Raw genomic sequence first — 14,170 nt, forward strand, 5'->3', positions numbered from 1 at the left:
TAATTGAAAAAGAAAAATAAAAACAAACAGTAAAAGTGTTCTGTTATCATTTCAAATAAATTTAATTAAATAAAAGGATAATCTAATTTATGTTAGTTTAAACAAGTTTAAAAAGGATACCACGTGACCGCAATCTAGGGAATTTCATTTTCGTATGTTGTATTGGTGGTAGTTACGTACGTTGTCATATACATTATGCAGTTTCACTTTTGCCATTACTGCCATTATTAATAATTGAGTATGACAAGGTCGCAATAAGAAGAACAGAAGTAGTTAATACAATATGGTATTTGGAAACAATATGAACTTTAATATTTGTTTCCTAAAGAAAGCAAAAGTTTTTATTTTTCCAAGACAGCGCAGTGACAGTGTAACAACAAGTGCCCAATTTTAATCAACAAACACAACATACCTAACCAATATGCAGCCGCTTTCAGAAAACGCAGTTAATGTTCCAGCATTTTTGAGTAAACTTTGGAAAATGGTTAACGACCCTTCTACTAATCATTTAATTTCTTGGAGTGCAGTAAGTACATTTACACAGGACAATATTACTCAATTTGTTGTCACTCATACATATATGTAAACCAGTTACAGGTCACATTTTAGGACACGCTTATTTCCTTAGAAGGTTGTAAATATTTGTATAGCCATAAAATATATGTTTAAAAATATTTAAATACTCCTATAGTCAACGGTTGAAGGGCAGCTGCCTTTAAAATAAAATATAATATGCCAAACAGTCAACAAATCATTTTTCAAAAATGATATTTGTTCTGGCTACTTATTTAAGTTACAATCATTCTTAAAAGAGTTCCATTGCGTATTGTGTGTGTATGTCTTTGAATTCAAGGTTGTTATTAAGTATTTTTAAACTCCAAATTAATGCCCTGAAGTAACAAGCTAGATCAATGACAATTTTTTCATTCCAAATGATAATTGTAATTATAATGGAAAAAAAATAGAACAGAACTAAAATAAAAAGTTAATGTATAAGCCATCAATAACCACTTCAGCTGCATATAAAATACAAATCAACTAGATAGACAAATATGTAATATCTACCTATTTCACAACATTGGTTCACTGTCTTAAAATGTGCAATTAATTTAATTTTCAGGCTGGGAATAGTTTTATCATCCAAAATCAAGCACAGTTTTGGTATGAACTTCTACCTCTTTATTATAAGCATAATAATATGAGCAGTTTTGTCCGCCAGCTTAACATGTGTATGTAAAACTAGAAGTGTTTTTGCCACAAGATTTATATCATTATTTTAGATGGATTTCACAAAATGACAACTGTTGAAAATGGTACAATGGATATTGATAAAGATGAAATACAATTTTACCACCCTTATTTTCAAAAAGATCAGCCTGAAATGTTACGAGAAATCAAGCGAAAGGTAATAAATATTTCTATAATAGAACTATAATTATCTCAACTGTATTTTAATATCAAGGTAACTGGTACCAAGACTGTGGCATCAGAAGGTTATGTACCCAGTTCAATAAAAACTGATGTCACTAAAGTGTTAGCAGATGTTAAACAATTAAGATCTCATCAACAAACAGTAGATTCACAATTGTCTGCAATTAAACAAGAAAATGCAGTTTTATGGCGAGAATTGGCCATGCTACGGCAAAAGCACATGAAGCAACAACAAATTGTAAATAAGGTAAATTTCAGGATCTAACTACTATTTCTAACAGAAAAGATAACTGTAAGATTTTCAATATTTTTGAGTAAGATTTCCAGCTATTTTCAATCTAGGTCAGTAGAAAATCATGGAACCTGTGTAAAAAGAAAATAATATGCCTTCAATGCTCTTATATCTTTTTGCCAACAGCTCATCCAATTTTTGGTAACAATAGTTCAGCCCTCAAATAGAATGAGCGGCCTTGGGGTTAAACGACGCTATCCATTAATGATACACGGTACTCCACACAAAAAATCAAAAACGAAAAATTCACGGTCAACCTCTGTTGGCCCAACAATTCATGAATTAGATACTGAAGTTGTATCAGATGACTTATTTGAAGTTTCAGATGACACCCAACAACAGGTAGTACTATCTTTTACATATTTTAATTTAGGATGGTCTCTACTTGTATTTTTAGTGATATTTACTATTTATTAATGTAAAAAGCTCATAATGCATATTGTTTTAATAACATAATAACCACATCATAATCAAAATAGGTTTATGTTTGTTATTGCAAATATCTTACTGAATATATATTTCTAAATTCATGAAATTACTTTGATAAATTATTCAAATGTTTAGCTAAAGATCGCCTCAAATGTACTTTTTTGCATGCTCAATTAACAACTGAATATTTCTAAAATATTATTTTTATATTTAAGCCCAAAGAAACATCTCTTAGTCGAAACAATAAAGAGGTACAGTACAGTCCCTATAACTTATTCACCAAGTGTTTCTTGTAATCACTGTGTTAGATAATGTAGTGGAATACTTTTTTTTGCAATAATCCTCTTAATTCTTACTTAACTCCTTTTTACATTTTGGGAAACTAGTTTAAATGTTTATTACAAAATATAATTTTTCAGTTTAATTTAGATTATTCCATCTGTTCTTTGTACATGTTAAAAACGTATGCCCTGTAGGCACTATAAAGAAAAGTATCATAAAATTGAATTTATGATGTTTATTATCAAAAACTTGATAATAAAAATCAGCGTAGTACGGCATGATTGTATATAGTGTTGATTATTTGCTAAATGCTTTGTAGTGCAATGTAGCAGAATACATCTAATTAGTAAAAAAACGTGTATTTTGTGACTTATTATTGTTTGTCTTAAGGTACAAAGTCCTACAACACCTATCGAAAGTTCTCAAAAAACTCCACCCGATAACTTGTTTGATGATGTAAACATCAACAGCGTGGGGTCTGTCTCCCCAGATATTTTCTTAGATTCACCAGAATTGGTAAGAGTATTATTTGAATTGTGGGAGCATGTTTTCCTTCTATAACTCGTCTCTGTTAGTCAAAATCTTTCTAAATATATCAACCCCTTGAGACAACGCGAATAAATAAAAATATGCTGTTCAATCAATTTTTAAAGATGCAGCGTTCATCTTTTATTCATACAGCTTGCAATTGGGTGTTTGACAGCAATCCTGACTAACAAGTTTAACCAATTAAATGAAATTAAAAGATATAAATGTAGATATTTTTGAAAAATAAATTCAAATTAAAAACGATGCTATCGGTGTCTCAGCGTTTCTCGCACGACCTCGTAGGGCAAAGCAATTATTTTTCAAAAAATTTTCGTTTTTGTAGTTCAATCCCCGATATTTTAGGAAATCAATAATTAAAAAGAAACCAGTCAAGTGCCCAATTGGTTACTTCTCAGTATATTTCCCCCTTTCGTAATTATGAACTAACAACTTCAGTAAGAAATGTAATTATTTTCTAATCTATACTTCACAGCAAGGATTTCATAAATTATATGCGTAGAATATATTCCTTCACAAAAAAAGAAATATCGGGTAGATCATTAATTTTTAAGCAGATTTTTAGGTATAAATTAATTACAAAGGCCCCTCAAATATAAAGAAGACATAACCACTGGTTTTAAAATAAAATAGGTGAATCATACATATTCATTGCAGTAATAAAATATATTATTCATCATGAATTTATGAGCTGCAGTTATATTTCTTGCTACATTTTGTAGAGAACAATTATTATTTAAATATATAGTGCAAAATAAACTATTGAATACATATACTTAATACTTAATTATTAACGTAATTAGCTATTATTTTTCATTATAAACCAATAGAAATAAATATTTAGTGAGACATAGATGAGCAGTGATAAGTTTTTTTATATAATTGTGGCTGTAAAGCATTCTTCATATTAATTTTTCAAATTTACAGTTTTTCCCTTACTCCATTTGGTTTTTTTCTTCTTATGTTAAATTTAATGATAGATGAATAATAAATAGATTTTGTTTATACTAGGTTTCATTAATGACGGGTGTTGGATGGGCAGTATAAATATTTCGAGGTGGGAATAATGGTATCCAATTGGTGGGAGGTGGCTCTGTTTCGGCTCAAATCTGGGAGATATTATAGGTAGGGATTGTTGTCATATCGACAGTAAATAAACTTCAGTATTTATGCTATCACGTGCTAGAATTTAAAAAAAAATGAGAAATTATGTTAAGAGTCATAAGATTCATAAGACTGTGTTTTTTTTTTACTGTTTTAGTTCACCANAATTGTAAATAAGTCTAATATTTAATTTTTAAATGAATTACTGTATGAAAATCGCCCTGAATGTGAAACACCTAAAAATCTGCACTTCATTAGTATTAATTTAAATAAACTATCCATTATTTGGATTTGGGGGGATATTTTCAATTATTTACAAAAGATACATTGTGTTTTACAGCATATTTATATGATACTTATTTTCATAAATTATTACTCGACAATTAGGAGTATTCACAACAACATGAGGAGAAACCAGAATTTATATCAATTGATGAATTCCTTGATGACCCCACTTCTGAAACAAATGAAGATGTCATAATCAAAATAGGTTTATGTTTGTTATTGCAAATATCTTACTGAATATATATTTCTAAATTCATGAAATTACTTTGATAAATTATTCAAATGTTTAGCTAAAGATCGCCTCAAATGTACTTTTTTGCATGCTCAATTAACAACTGAATATTTCTAAAATATTATTTTTATATTTAAGCCCAAAGAAACATCTCTTAGTCGAAACAATAAAGAGGTACAGTACAGTCCCTATAACTTATTCACCAAGTGTTTCTTGTAATCACTGTGTTAGATAATGTAGTGGAATACTTTTTTTTGCAATAATCCTCTTAATTCTTACTTAACTCCTTTTTACATTTTGGGAAACTAGTTTAAATGTTTATTACAAAATATAATTTTTCAGTTTAATTTAGATTATTCCATCTGTTCTTTGTACATGTTAAAAACGTATGCCCTGTAGGCACTATAAAGAAAAGTATCATAAAATTGAATTTATGATGTTTATTATCAAAAACTTGATAATAAAAATCAGCGTAGTACGGCATGATTGTATATAGTGTTGATTATTTGCTAAATGCTTTGTAGTGCAATGTAGCAGAATACATCTAATTAGTAAAAAAACGTGTATTTTGTGACTTATTATTGTTTGTCTTAAGGTACAAAGTCCTACAACACCTATCGAAAGTTCTCAAAAAACTCCACCCGATAANATTAAATGATGTTCTACTTATTAAAATGGCACTTCCATTTTTACAGAATTTAGTTTAATTTATTGGTCTCGTTTTTTCTGTTATGTTAGATTTTTCGTAATATTCGGTAAATTTCCAAAATCGTAAGGTAAGGTTCTTATTCTCATAGTTAATTATTCCTGCCAATGACCGACAGTTTCTTAAAAGTGGGTGACAAAAATGGGGATAGAGAGAAAGAAAAGCAGAGATCGGGCAATTGTTTAAATGTAGAAGAACAGTCTAATGCTGTACCAAAATTATCATACGCAAATTATTTTTATTTTTCGTAACAATATTTTTTTTATCAACAGGTGCCGTTTCCACGGAAGGTAATACAAATAAAATACAACACGACATCAACACTTATGTATGTGCTTGGTGACTGATGCCAACAAATACTTTAAACAAAATATGCACAATAGTATCAATGTGAAAGTGATGATATTTTTGAAAAATGTTTTCTCAATCGAATTTTTTATAGTAAAGAAAAGTCCGCTTACTTACATTACAAATATGCAAATTAATTTTTTTTAAATTCCATTTAGGCATGTGTATCTACTAATAATAATAATTACTCTGTATAATTAAAATATTGGCAATCTATTTATTGCTACGGACAAAAAAATTGCTATTTAAAGGATAAATCGTCTGGATTGGATTCACGGATAAAATGAATGTAAGATTTTGAAAAGAAATGTTTACATTGAAATAAAAGCAAAAACTAATTTGTTTTTTCAAAGGTATATACAATTTCAAATGGATGTATTCTAAATTCCTGCGAAAATTTCATCAGATCACTAAAAATATGTTTTTGTTTTTATTTTGCAGTTTTTTATTAACTTATTATTTTTACAGCTATTCAATGATTCCCCATCATATTCTTTATCATGTGGAAAGAAGGACATTCCTGAAGGAGCAGGTATGATTCTTGTTTTTGTATTTTTTACTGCATGCGCTAACTCTTATTCACCTTATATTGATTAATTCTGATCAGTTAAATACATATCAAAAAGTGTTCTGCAGATGCAATATACATCTTCAAAGGTATTTGTAGTACATTAAAAAGGCATTTTAAATTTAAATTTCTTCTTTTGTTTTTCAATGTAGTGCCTGTTTGCCTATGATGTGTGAAATTAATTTAATGTAACGAAAAATAGTAATATTTTAATTTTAAATTTAGAATTGCCAGAGGTATGCAACGAACTAACAGCTTACGATTCCGATATAATTGATTTCAATGAACTTTTTGACGATGCGGAACTTCAAGATCAAATAACTCAAGATGAATGGCCATCGAATATTTCGAAGGATGTTGTTTTGAACAGTGTACAAAGCATTAAAAAGGAATCATCACATTAATTTCTATAAGTTTATTATTATTATTATTATTACAGTAATTCTTTTATTTTTCTTGAAATATTTCTGTAGGTTATTTTAATATGATATTAAGATCAGGATTTTTGGTGTGTAGATGTAATATTATATAATTGCACGGTATAGATTTTAAATACTATGAACTTTATAAATATCAGGATTAAAACATTGTTATGAGGCTCGAAATTTTAACATTTTATGGAACGCTACGCTGCATTTAAATAATTTATTTTACACCACAAAAAGATACTGCTGTATTTTTTGCAGTCCTTTACTGCTTCATTAGTATGTAAATAAACCTTCCTGAAGGTTTATATTAGAGAAATTAATGTAAACTTCTGTTTAGTTATTTTTATTATCAGTCAAAATTGTAACATTTATTTTTTTGGTAAATTAATAAAATAATATATATNCAAAATTGGTGCATTTTTCGTGGAATAGGGAAGTTTTCGTGGGAATTTCAAGATACTGAAAGGTAGCATGTGAAAATTAAGAAGTATGTAGATTTTATCTTCTGTAACTTTTTAAACTTTTTTTTTATTCAACCATCGAATGAAATTGAACAACACCACATAAAATAATGTAATTATGAGTATAAACCAGCAGCAAAAAAATGTATTCTGTATAATGGTCTAAATATCGCCCTGACTTATCTTAATAAGTTTTTGAAAAATTATTTATTTGTAAGTGTTTCTCAAAATGAAATCAGCAACTGCTTTTAAGTAGGCTTCCTTAAAAAGTTAAAAAATCAAAAAATACAAGGTGTTCATTTAAGCATAAGTTTAATTGCTTATTATTAAGTATATTTATTATTTATTCAGTTTAGTCAATAATAAGTAAAATAAGAAATTGACAGGACGATATTTTTACTGTAATTTTATTCAAAACACTTATAAATTCCCTTTCAAATTTTACAATTTACATTGTGCAGCTTTTATAGTTAAACTTTAAAAAATATTGTGTCATAAAAAGGCAATTTCTGTAAAATGTTAAATAATTTTCCTCCTTTTATTTTGTTCAAAAACATTTATGTAAAGTATATGAATAGTTCGTTTATTTTACAGAATACGTGAAAAAATACGCAACGGAAGAAGCATTGCGGGGCCAAGAAAATAATGTAAGTTCAGAAAGTGAGTCGAGTATGTCAGATTTTTCAGAAAATGAAGCAGAAGATATGGAGTTATAACGCAGGGTGTTTATTAAAATTTACACTCGCTCAATCTCATTTTGTACAACTTTTGCTTGATTTTTAGTCAGAACTATTTCATATTAATTCATTTTAATAGATACACGTAATGTGATGTGCGTGACAAACATGCGCAATCAAAAAGTATTTTTCGGCGTTGTCAGACGTGACACAATTTTACTGAGAAAATAATATTATTCAAAGAATTCAAAACAGTCTATGAATCAACATGTTTATAGTTACCGTATATATTTATAAATATGATAGTAATTGATAGAAGTATGTTTATTATATCGACTACTTCTATTATTATTATTTGCTTTGATATCTAAAAACCAAATAGAAGAGTTCATAACAAGGATGATCTAATTATTATCCTGATGTCGTATTTATCATTAAATGCCTATGTGCACCTATAGTAGGATAAATTCATATTTATACAACGTAGCACTTACAACAACCAAAACACTTATGAGAAGAATGGAGATTACAAAATGCCTTATTCAAAATAATATACTGATGTGATATGTCGATTAAATTGATTTACTCATAGTGCAAAATAAAAGCAGTTTGATATAAGAATTTGCGTACACACGGCAACAGTGGCTCCTATGAGATTTTGGGGTAGATTGGCAGATTGTGGTAATGTGGTAATTTGTTTCTCCATTGCAGTTAAAGAGTGATTACGTTTAGGTGAACGTATTTTGTGACATTAGTAAAACTGAATGTTAATTTCTTTAGTTGAATTGTTCAGGATGTCATCCCCTAGTGCTGGAAAACGTCGGATGGACACAGATGTTATAAAACTGTATCCTTTCATTCTAATATCCAGAAATGTAAACAATAACAGTCTTTGTGTCAGCTGATTGAAGGACGTAGTTAGTTCATCATACAATAATAGTATTTTATTTTGTGAATTTCTTTGTTTCGTTTTAATTATTCATAAGAGCTGTCCACTACAAAGATTTGTATCACAAGTCATATTTTTATTTGCCTTGACTATTGCTTAGTATTGAAAGTAAACATGAAGTCACTATTCTAGGTGGATTAAATGAATTTTGTGTGAAGTTTTATGGGCCACGAGGGAGTAAGTAAATTAAGCATGGATAAGCTATTTGATAACAAACTGTTTGCAGTCTGTCAAGTTCATTTTATATTCAACAAGTTTTTTACTCTTTTTTAAATTACAATATGTACAAAGCAGAAAAGTAAAACAGGTGAAGCCTAAATCTCATAACTGCAAATTTAAATAGTATATATTTGCTTCTGTAATTGATCTTGATAAGCATGTGTAAAATTGAATAAATAATAGTTATTTCAGTATCTAATATTTTTTTTTATTGGTAATTGCTTTGATTGGTTCTACATGAAATGCTAACTTCTGTGCATTGACCTTTTATGTTAAAAGATATTAATAAACGTGCTATTTAAGCAAATAACAAGTGAACACTTTCCATCTATTGTTTTGTTGTTTTTGTTATCTCTTTTACTGGGCAACAATATTGGCACGTTTTTGTGCATTCTTGGAATATTTTAAACGTTTTTTCATATTTTTAATGTGGTGACAGTCTTATTAGCATTTACTCTGGTAATCCATAAACCTCAATATAAGAATGTTAAAAGCATGATGTATTAATGTATATTACTATTAATTCCCTGTAGCTCCTTATGAAGGAGGAGTATGGAAAGTTCGAGTCCATTTACCAGAACATTATCCCTTCAAATCGCCCAGTATAGGTTTTATGAATCGTGTTTATCACCCAAACATAGATGAAGTATCAGGAACTGTATGCCTTGATGTTATAAACCAAGCGTGGACAGCTCTCTATGGTATGATATTTACCTCTTATTTCCAATAAATAAGATGTAATTTGTATTACCATATTTTTAACTTCTGAATTTAACATCAAAATTTCAACTTTCCAGACTTATCAAATATATTTGAGTCATTTTTACCTCAGCTTCTTACATATCCTAATCCAATTGATCCCCTTAATGGTGATGCAGCTGCCATGTATCTTCACAAGCCAGAAGAATATAAGAAAAAAGTTTCAGGTATTATGATAATATTTCTTCAAAATGTTAATTTTTTTCCTAAACATTTCATGCAGAATGAAAGGCTCCATTATGAAATACATATATATCTTATTAAATATATTGATAATTCTATCTGAACGAATACACACTTTTCACCAAATACAAATTCGTATAAGTCGCACGATACCATTACCAAATGTTAGTGAGTTACGGTGCATTATGTACATATATAATAAGATCAGGACGTAACAGTAGACTTCAACAACATTTCTATAAAGTTCCCTGATAACGGATTCTCGAAAATCATTTAACAGAAATGAGTTGTAATTTTTGTAATAAAGTATTTCTTAAATAAAGGCGTTTAGTTTCATTAAGTAACCCTTTTCATTTCAAGTGTACTGGACATGATTTACATAATAAACATTAAACTAAGGTAAGGTAATTATAATAACGTTACTGATTAATATTGGTACTAGTGAATAAAAAAAAATTGCCTCTTAATTATGTTACGTTTTATTCTATTTAATCCTATTTTCATCATACTATTGCGTTGAAATGTCGGTTAGCTTTGTATGTTAACACAGGTAACGTATGTAGGCAACACACAACACAGACAGTTTTAAAATGTTTGTCATAACTTTTATGGGATCCTATATATAAATATTAGAAGCCCACACATGAGGAGAAACCAGAATTTATATCAATTGATGAATTCCTTGATGACCCCACTTCTGAAACAAATGAAGATGCTGCTGTTATTGACAGTTTACAAAAAGCAGTTACAGAAGAGATTGAGGAATCTAACAAATCTTCAAACAAGGTGTTCCTAAACCCATCTGCTCAAGATACATTGCTGTGCAACCTGATATGTGGAAATTACAACACGAGTAGTTTAAAAGTACAAGAAAAAGACAAAACGCCTGGAAAGAGTTTGACGGGAAAAAACAATTTAACAAATTCGGTGAACCAGCTAACAGAGGCTACAACTGCTACAAATGAAGACAATACTATGGCAATTGCTACCAGAGATTCTTCAAGCGGAAATGATTATAAACGACTGACCATGTAAGTATAACAAAAAGTTATTAAAATATAATTATATGAGTTTTAATANAGACTGAAATATTTATTTAATATACTGTCTTCTATTACAGCAGTAGCTTACTGTTAAAATGTTTTGTTATTGGAGTTACTGTAAATATTTATTTGTATACAATAGCTTTTCATTCTCCAAATACAGTGGTATTTTAATCATCGAAAATGTTGAAAATTGTTTGTAATATTGGACTTCAGGTACGGTAATAAAGAATGTCATGTAATATTCACGTCCGCTATTAAATAGTTTTCCTTGAAACGATATTAGGATTTGGATGGGGGTCACATTTAATTCAGTAGCGGTCAAAATTGGTGCATTTTTCGTGGAATAGGGAAGTTTTCGTGGGAATTTCAAGATACTGAAAGGTAGCATGTGAAAATTAAGAAGTATGTAGATTTTATCTTCTGTAACTTTTTAAACTTTTTTTTTATTCAACCATCGAATGAAATTGAACAACACCACATAAAATAATGTAATTATGAGTATAAACCAGCAGCAAAAAAATGTATTCTGTATAATGGTCTAAATATCGCCCTGACTTATCTTAATAAGTTTTTGAAAAATTATTTATTTGTAAGTGTTTCTCAAAATGAAATCAGCAACTGCTTTTAAGTAGGCTTCCTTAAAAAGTTAAAAAATCAAAAAATACAAGGTGTTCATTTAAGCATAAGTTTAATTGCTTATTATTAAGTATATTTATTATTTATTCAGTTTAGTCAATAATAAGTAAAATAAGAAATTGACAGGACGATATTTTTACTGTAATTTTATTCAAAACACTTATAAATTCCCTTTCAAATTTTACAATTTACATTGTGCAGCTTTTATAGTTAAACTTTAAAAAATATTGTGTCATAAAAAGGCAATTTCTGTAAAATGTTAAATAATTTTCCTCCTTTTATTTTGTTCAAAAACATTTATGTAAAGTATATGAATAGTTCGTTTATTTTACAGAATACGTGAAAAAATACGCAACGGAAGAAGCATTGCGGGGCCAAGAAAATAATGTAAGTTCAGAAAGTGAGTCGAGTATGTCAGATTTTTCAGAAAATGAAGCAGAAGATATGGAGTTATAACGCAGGGTGTTTATTAAAATTTACACTCGCTCAATCTCATTTTGTACAACTTTTGCTTGATTTTTAGTCAGAACTATTTCATATTAATTCATTTTAATAGATACACGTAATGTGATGTGCTTAAAGGATTACTCTTAGTTTTTACGAGTTAATATTATTATTGTATATAGTTTATTTTTTGTTGTGTGAAATATTTAAAAGTTACAAAAGCCTTATGTTTAAGAGCATTAAATGTCTCATTCTAATTCTAGTTCTAACATCTTAATGTTATAATGATAATGTGTTCTGTCAGTAAGTGAAGATAGAAAGTTTCATTTTAATTAAAAGCAAAGAAATGTCTGCCATGTTCTCTAAGCAATGGAGAACTTTTTGCTTTAGATCGTGATGCAGTACCTAAATGCATTAAGAAATCATATTTTAAAAGATCCATACACTGTATTATTTGAAAATTATATATATTTTCTTTTAATATAAACATTTAGAACTAGTTTTTGGTAAAAGCTACTATTATTATCGACAAATAACTGAATTAATTACAATGAATGCGGTTATGATTATTACTCGCTGTTTTTAATTAGCAATAAAAATACTTCTTTGACTAACACGAAAAGTAATTGTTTTATAGATAAATTGCGTTAACGGTAATTATCGTTAATCGATGTATCGATTAGATTGAGCGGGAGAGAGAAAAAGTTATGAAGTATACTCCTCGAAACGAATTTTCAATTGCTTGTGAGGATCTAGATAGTGATCGAAGGAGAGTTTTCCGATATTTTATTGATTTTATTTCTATTAATTTTTTTGCAATATTTGTTATACATATATTTTTAAATGTGTTAGACAAAGAAGTTTAGTTTATTAGTTGAGATATTAAGAAATAATGATTTTTTGTTATTACCTAGAAATAAAAAATACAATGTTTCAGTTGAAATATTGAGAATTAAGATGGAAAATGCTTTTAAATATATAAATATTTAAAAATGTGTTTACAATCATTAATGTAATTCTACTAGTTATATGAAATGTCTCTGTATATACAAATTTGCTAATGTAAGATGATATATTTTTTGCAGTAATACCTTTGCCAAGAATTACTTTAAGTCATTTTTGTTTAATTTTACACTTTGTTATTATTTTACTAATTTTAAGTAAGCAAATTTCCTGGGCCAACAAGAGGAAGTAGTGTTTATTAATTTCTTTTTACATAGCTCGAAATTAATTAATAATATTGTATACTTATTATGGCAAAAAATCTTATTGTGTCTTACTGAAAGTAAAATACAAAAAAGTAAACACCAACATAATAAATATCATTTCGCAAATTGCTTTGTTATTTAAAAAATTAATCTTACTAAAAGTATTAAGTTTGATACCATTTATTAATTTAAGATCGGTTGTTTTATCTTCTAGTTTGTCATAATTAAACATGAAACGCTTATAAATTGCAACTATTATGAACGAGAGATAGTCAATAATTAGTTGGCGTAATTATTATTTTATAAACGATAAAGGTTAGTGCTGAAGTAGTTATAATTAAGTACCTTAATAGAGTTAATTAATTGCGTTTAATTTCTTTCATATTTTGCCCATATTTATTCTTAAGTTGTAATTTATTGACTATCTTTTCTAACATAAATATTGTATCACTGATTGGTGTAAAACAAATGATCAAACAAAAGAGAAAACCAAAAAGTAACAGTAACATTAATAATTACAGTAAATAATTTTTAGAATTTGCATTTTTATAGTTTACGTTATAGATTTTTTTCAGCTATGTATTTGCAACTTCTTCTGGACACATTTACTGTATGCCTTAGAATAACATTCAGAAAAATTTGTGAACAAAGTGATAATATAAATGTAATATATTACTAAAAAATTACATTTCTTATTAAATGACCTGAATGTTAGAATCCCACGAGGCAATTTCATGTACTTCTCAGGTGTACCTAACTTTTAAAATCCTGCTTAATTATGAGCGGTTTAGAATTCCCTTTGACTATAAAAATTGGAAAACGAAAAGGGGACTTCTAGAATCCGAATTCTAAATACCGATAATATTAATTTTCTAGAGATTGTTTAAAATACCTGCTATATCTATAACGTGTACATCACATTGTGTTTATTCATAAT

The 14,170-nt window shown here is 28.1% G+C and overlaps 2 protein-coding genes across 5 annotated transcripts; both read left to right on the top strand.

The window, feature by feature from the left end:
• Positions 1-166: 166 nt before the first annotated feature.
• Positions 167-10,972, top strand: LOC108740501 (heat shock factor protein). 2 transcript variants are annotated; one of them, XM_025981636.1, is made up of 9 exons: positions 167-526; positions 1,121-1,229; positions 1,281-1,405; positions 1,463-1,678; positions 1,850-2,065; positions 2,368-2,403; positions 2,825-2,950; positions 4,472-4,487; positions 10,543-10,972. In XM_025981636.1, the coding sequence occupies exons 1-9, from the start codon at positions 422-424 to the stop codon at positions 10,932-10,934; spliced, it is 1,341 nt and encodes a 446-aa protein (XP_025837421.1). In that variant the 5' UTR covers positions 167-421; the 3' UTR covers positions 10,935-10,972. The 2 variants fall into 2 exon arrangements, with proteins under 2 accessions (XP_025837421.1, XP_025837422.1); XM_025981637.1 differs by lacking the exon at positions 2,368-2,403 and having other exon boundaries at positions 168-526.
• Positions 8,152-14,152, top strand: LOC108740517 (ubiquitin-conjugating enzyme E2 H). Of its 3 annotated transcripts, none has more exons than XR_003232575.1 (6): positions 8,152-8,636; positions 8,839-8,915; positions 9,491-9,658; positions 9,755-9,883; positions 11,159-11,347; positions 11,916-12,005. XR_003232575.1 is itself a non-coding variant. In XM_018474860.2 (5 exons), exons 1-5 carry the CDS (start codon positions 8,554-8,556, stop codon positions 12,035-12,037), a joined length of 579 nt encoding a protein of 192 aa, XP_018330362.1. In that variant the 5' UTR covers positions 8,164-8,553; the 3' UTR covers positions 12,038-14,152. The 3 variants fall into 3 exon arrangements, 1 of the variants encoding a protein (XP_018330362.1); XR_003232576.1 differs by having other exon boundaries at positions 11,159-11,326; positions 11,916-11,999; XM_018474860.2 differs by lacking the exon at positions 11,159-11,347 and having other exon boundaries at positions 8,164-8,636; positions 11,916-14,152.
• The last annotated feature ends 18 nt before the right edge of the window (positions 14,153-14,170 follow it).

The sequence above is a fragment of the Agrilus planipennis genome, unplaced genomic scaffold (genome assembly GCF_000699045.2).
Source record: "Agrilus planipennis isolate EAB-ADULT unplaced genomic scaffold, Apla_2.0 scaffold179, whole genome shotgun sequence".
Classification (NCBI taxonomy): Eukaryota; Metazoa; Arthropoda; class Insecta; order Coleoptera; family Buprestidae; genus Agrilus; species Agrilus planipennis.